Raw genomic sequence first — 6,494 nt, 5'->3', positions numbered from 1 at the left:
ACGTTCATTGTATGTGAGTCAACCTTTTCCACAATTCGCGATTTTTTTCATCCGTTAAGGTATTCAAAGTCGGCGGTGTTTATTCACCTGCAGATTTAGTTCACTTAAACAAATCGCCGTAGTAAAGGATTTTCAATAATACAGGAGCATGTACCTTATACATAGACATTCTACACTATGAAGTGGCAAGTCTGAAAATGCCGTAGATTTCGAGAAATCAATCTCATTGTGCGAATGGCCGGCGGCCTACCCAACGGAGTTTCTCCGGTATTATTCAAAATGCGCGCTTGGCAGAAAGCATTCTACTAGCGAAGTTTTGGTGGCGCCATCGGCCCTGTTATATAAAATGTCATCAGCCCGCAATGTCGTTCAGAATAATGGCATTGTTGGTGCATATCATTGCATGGTCAATTTTGCGCTTGTTTGAATCTGCCAGTTAGTCGCGTGGATCGTGCACTGCGATGGTAATGCTTGTGCCTTCTTTGCTACGTATTTACCGTTTAGGGTTCGCACAAAACCCTTCGGATGAAGACGAAGTTGGGTAAAAAGCAGAAACAGAATCGGACCTTACCTCACTGGACCCGCCTTCGAACAGGCAATAAAATCAGGTTGGTTTACTGACACCCTTGTCACTTATTCTCAGATATAACGCAAAGAGACGTCATTGGAGGCGCACAAAGTTGAAGCTATAGGACTACGAGTTATTCGTCCTCTGTACATTTCTTTGAATTGTTTGGGGCATTAAACTTCTTGGGAAACCCAGAAAGCTTTTTATGTACGCAATGCCGTGCGGACAACCTGTGCGAGGACTGGGGATTATTTGCAGACTTCTAGCCACTGCACGTTTCTTAAGTTCACGGAAGCCCGGAGAAATGCATGAGAAACATCATGGTTGCAGCGGTAAGCGACCGTTCACCTGATGAGTTCAGGTTAGATGGTTAGGTGTAAGAATGTGCATCGCAACTGATGGGACGCCAACGGGTGTTGTGCCAGGGAGCTCTGCCACTTTCATTTGTTAGTGTGTCTAGTGACAGACCAATTCGACGCTCCGTTCATTGGAGAATAACTGACCTGATGTGAATGCAGCATGTTGACCAGGCGCGAATAGACTACTGGCTCCTGTTCACCAGGCCGCAGTTGAAAGCTGTCGTACCAAAGTGACGCAGTCGATGTAGATTATAATACGCAGTCGGAGGATGCCCCGCGATATTCGTCTGAAAGGATTATAACCGAGGGTTTATCAAAGTTGGGTTGACAGTGGGTGGGGTACTTGGTTTCTTTTACTGCCAGGGATGAAGCTCCATAGGATTTCGGAGCATGCAATGCAGTCACAATACGATATTCATCTGATACTCAAGGCGATGGACGGCCCAACGCGTGCCCTGAAATTCAAGGAATTGAAGGACTCCCTTGGAAGTGGCCGATGTGTACATAGGTCAGTGTTATCTAGCTTAGGTTGTACCTCATGCTGAAGTGGCTGTTACACCCAACCCGTTGCGTTGTACTAGAGAATATCCCCCACAGGGTGAGAAAACAAATAAGTTTGACGAACTCAGCCTTCAGGTTGTTGCTTGGGAAATCCGTAGCAACTTTCACTAAAAAGGTTACTAGCTGTCAATCACAGCCATCTGGCAATCAGCCCATCAACGTAAAATCCTTTTGAGACACTAACAAATGTATTTATGATATCTGCCTTGCAATATTCACCCGAACAAACGGATTCACCTCCATCCCATATCGCCGTTTTGGGGACGCTGCCCGGATCACTTAATGAGACTTGCGGACGGCCATTAGGAAGGGCGGTGCTATGGGTTATTCGTGTTAGATTGCTGAGCATTTTAGTCTTCTGAGCTATGTTTCAGATGGAGACGATGCAGGGATGTTAGTCTGCTCACCGTACTTGGTAGCTGAACTGCTAACGTTTCATCACCGTGGTCTCCACGGCATGGTTGAGGGTAGGTGTTGAAACGTTTGCAATCCAGCTACCATGCTCGGCGAACGGACCAACAACAAAAAATGGCAGAAACGTTTTGGTGCCTAACTGCCGTCCCACCATAAGGAAGGGTGAGTTCTGGGATACTGCCAGATTGCCCAAGCTTAGTCGAGAGGCGGAGATCGGGTTTGGACCACGGGTGTTACGGCCAGTATTTTTGCGGCTTAACCATAGGCCAATAACCGGGCAGCACACCCGAGCTACATGTATTGCGCAACATCGCCAGCACGAAAGCCTCCACTAGTCAGTTCAGTCGCGTTGACAGTTTCCGTCTAGCCAGGATGAATCCATACAGTGTTTAACCCTGGTAGCTATGTGATACGCACTCAATAGTGATCATACCGACTTCCCCACAAAGGCCTCATTCCTTGCTGCAATAGAAGGCTGCTTATCGCCAATGAACTGGCTGTGCAATCGTCACAACACTTGGATCCCGCTCCATTTAACTTATCTTCAGCGACGTAGGACCTGGGATTAGTGTACTTGGATACACATGTTGAAGCTGGATTACTGAACACAAGCGGTAACCACATCCGTTGGCGCCCCATTTTTTTCGCTCATCGCGCAATTCTACCCTTCGGTCCTGGTGGAGGAGCATCAGCCAGACACCCGGACCAGTAGCCAGTTCTCCGCTATTACTTATGTCGGGCGCTTCCCCTTTTAAGGTCAAAACTTGCTTTCGTTGCAGCTTTATGTTGACTGGCTGCCTTTGTGCTCACGCTTGATACTCGATAGACGTTTGCCTCATTCCCGAGTGAGAGACCCCGGTGCAGCAGCTTAACCTAGGTCCACTTCGCTGTTCAAAAGGCAATAGACTGCAAACTTCGTGTGATTTCTCAGCTGCCCAAACCGAAATAGTCCACTGATTAGGCTGCGAAATTATTGACAGGAAGATCCGTTGCTCGAACCCCATCCTGACATCTGAACTGCTGTCTTGGGCAACCTGGCAGTATGTCTTGCTTCCTTCAGGTGGCGTGATGGGTAGTCACCGAATGGGTATCATAGCTGGACGATGACGATAAATCTGGTTGCCCCTTTGTTGGCACAGTTCTCAGCCGCTTAAAGGGGCTCCCTTGGTGGAACGCCTTAGGCTCTGTATTCTGCGTCTTCCTGTCACTTCCATAGAAATACTAGGCGCTCCTGCTCTTAGTTTCTGTTGTGAAATACGTTTATTCGAGAACTAAACAAGGTAGTAATGTAGTCCCAGTCGCTACGGATTTTAGTGCGCCTCATTTCACTCCATCCGCGATTAGTTTAGGATTGAGGTGCAAAGACAGTGGCATTGTTGGATGTAAGAATCATGGTTTTGCATTGATGCGATACTGACAAGGCACCCAGGTGTAGACAGGATGACGATCAGGGTCCTCGACGAAAGCCTTTGACTGAATGAGGCGATTGCAAGGCAGCAATGTTTGGCGGGAAATGCAAGCCCATTACCAATTTCAAGGAGCAGGTAACCACATAAATTCCAGTCTCCAACGTGGAGGTCCAGCAGATTGTGTTGACCTGACTTCTAAAATTTGACCAACCTGGTGTGAGACCATGAGGGTTACGCGGGTACCCGCCAGCATAGTTCAGTGGATCGTGAGGACGCGCAAATTATCACTGCGGTAAGGTGTGGTCTATTCGTGACGGACCTGAAAAGCTTCCTGATCTCAGGCGGTGCAGAGCCTCAAAATCAATAACATTCGTAGTTCAATTGGGGAGAGTTAGCTCAAGTGATTAGAGCGCGAATTTACTGACCGGAAGGTCCACGGTTGGAAACCGGTCTCTCTCTCGACTTCCCCTGCCTAGGCTTGGGCGACCTGGCAGTATCCCGGCCCTCATGTTTTCTTCGGGTAGCATGGCAGCCAGGCAACGGAAGGGTGTTACAGCTGGACGATTTTTTTATTTTCAATTGAGGCGGATCCTAAGTACTTCGCAAATCGCAATTTCCAGCTTAAACTTGGGGTACTTGGTCAGCTTCTGCACCTTTGATATGACTACAGGATGAGTATCTTACGCCCAGTTAAATATCACGTGGTAGTACACAGCGTAATATCACCTTTACCTCGGGTGCTGAGCCATAACATGCAGACGTCTTCACATAATTGAATACCCGTTGATAGACGCCTCTGCGCAGTTCGTACGAAAGCTTTGGTGAAAGAATCCTTAATCTATGCCCATTTATTTATTTAGCATACGTCTCAACGGACTGTGGCTCTGGATTTGCCAAGAACAGTTTCCGGCTCTCAGAGTGATCTTTCACAAGGAGCTAACAGCTCAGACATTGTTGTGATCATATGAACGTACAGGTTTGTGGCCATAGCGTTACTAAGGCCCCACGAGTGGTAATTAGACACGTGACACAGACAATGAGCAGCTCCTACTGCAGTTGAATGGTAACCACAGGCCATTCCTTTGTAGCTGTATACAAAACGGTGTCCGTCAGGGATGCCCACTCTCTCCATTCCTTTTTAGTGGTCGATGAAATAATGAGACGAACGCTGGAGGGTCTCCAAAACCCTGGTGTTCAAATAGCCTGTGAAGAAAACCTTGTCGATCTGGAATATGCAGACGACATCGTTCTCATGTTCGAAGAGGAGGAAAAGGCGCAAGTATTCTTGGATGAACTGACCAAAGTCATCGGCGAATCGGTAACGAGGCAGTTAGAGAGCGTTTTTTCAATTATGTAACGGGTACTTTCATTGAAAAACATGTCCAGCACCAGAAGCTGCGTTGGTTGGGACATGTGTTACGCATCCTGTAACCATCGTTTGCCGAAGAGAGTGCTGTTTTCCATGCCCAACTCAGAGTGGCGTAAACAGAGAGGTGGCCAACCCTTGACTTGGCAGAGGAGTATGAAGGAGATCACCAAACGCTTGGGTGCAACTCGCGTTCCAGGATGAGGACTGCGTGATCCTCACTGTGCCTGGTTAGAGACACTACAAGATATGGCTGCCAACCGATGTCAAAGGCGTTCTTGTTGTCAGTTTCTATCCAGATTGCCTGAGTGAATGTCTGGAGGTGTAGGCACCTCCGAATGATTGTGTTAAGCTAGCACTAAGTCCCTCCCCCGTCCACCTTTACTCTTTTCTTTACAATAAGGCTTTCAAATAAGTCATGGTTGTACGGTAGTGAAGCATCGGTGTTGAATACTGATGTCATGCTGTTGATGATGAGTGTTCTACCTGACTCCAATCAGGATGAAAATATCGCCTTTGGCGTTCGGGGTTGATACAGCTGCCCAGGCTGGTGAGGTTCAAAAGCTCGCCCCCTCTGGCGGAAGGATATGCGAGCAATTGCCATAGTGCCTGACGGTCCACAGAGTCGAAGGCAAGAAGTATCAACATCTTTGTTTGCTGGAAGCTGTCGCTATCTCTGCCAGGAGGTGAATGTGTGATATTGCAGCACGGGATCCCGACTGGTCCTCACGGATCTGCCCCTACAGTGTACAGTAACGACACCAGGGGGCTCAGATTAGATTCCACAAGGCACCAAGCTAATACCATGGTGGTTTCCATGCTGTTTGGGGATATCTTTTCGGCATGGCAAGTGACTGTCGATGTTCCCAGTCCTGTAGATTTTCATCTTTGAAGTGCTCGGCCCATTTTTCCACTGGGTGGCTTTGTGGGCGAATTACTGAGCCGTTTTTATCCCTAATTGTTTCTCTGAGAGCTACTTCCTTTTGGTCAGCTGATCGTATTAAATGGTATAGGGCATGGCGACAAAAGCTGTCACCATTTCCTAGGCATTCATTGTCCGCCAAAGCTGTTGGCTTTTTCTTAGGCTCTTCGGTATGTGGCGTATGAAGATTTATGTGCACAACCATACTCGTTACCCGCTGTTATGGGGTTCCTGGCACCAACGAAAACCTGTGATTGCTGTTTTTCAGGAAAGCACTATGGGGAAAGAACTTCTCGAGTGCCAAACTTGATAGGAATCAGGGAATGGCGATCTTGAATTCTGACACTCCATCAGTGGTTGATAGCCTCGTGGCTCAACTAGACCCACAGTTAGTTTGTAATTGGTGGCCGCCGCGTAACGCAGAGCGATCACTTATGCAGAAAATTTTAAATGGTCGGAACACGTCCAAAGAAGTCGCTCTCCGTTGTCTGTGCGCCGAACACCTACTCTGAAACGACCGCACATATGTGGTTTCAAGGAGCTCAGACGACCAGTTTTGGGCATGCAGTCGTCCCCGTTCATAGATAAAATATAAGACAATCGCTCAGCTGTAACACACTTTCGGTGCCTTGCTGTCATACCAGCCGAATGAAGCACGAAGGCTGTGATACTGCCAGGTTGCCCAAGCTTAGACGGGATGTCAAGAGACAGAGTTCGGGTTCAAACTACGGACCTTCCGGTCAGTAAATTTGTGCTGTAACCACTGATCCATCTCGCTCTCCCCCCTCAGCTTCAGAATTGCAGTCCTTCGGGGCATGTACTAAGCGTATAACCAGGCACAAGTTTTTGTCGCGTAGCATTGAGCTGGATCACTGAGCAGTTCAAAGACCACTGT

General features: G+C 47.9%; 1 protein-coding gene across 1 annotated transcript in view; it reads left to right on the top strand.

Moving 5' to 3' along the window:
• Positions 1-692, top strand: part of T265_00172 (hypothetical protein) — a gene marked incomplete at both ends in the record, with an annotated part of 2,432 nt that extends 1,740 nt beyond the window's left edge. The window contains 2 exons of the mRNA XM_009163829.1: positions 505-608; positions 644-692. Of these exons, the coding sequence (XP_009162093.1) occupies positions 505-608; positions 644-692 (153 nt within the window). The remainder of the gene's footprint in view (positions 1-504; positions 609-643) is intronic.
• Between the last annotated feature and the right edge of the window lie 5,802 nt (positions 693-6,494).

The sequence above is a fragment of the Opisthorchis viverrini genome (assembly GCF_000715545.1).
Source record: "Opisthorchis viverrini unplaced genomic scaffold opera_v5_1, whole genome shotgun sequence".
NCBI lineage: Eukaryota > Metazoa > Platyhelminthes > Trematoda > Opisthorchiida > Opisthorchiidae > Opisthorchis > Opisthorchis viverrini.
This window is presented reverse-complemented; position numbering and strand designations above follow the sequence as displayed.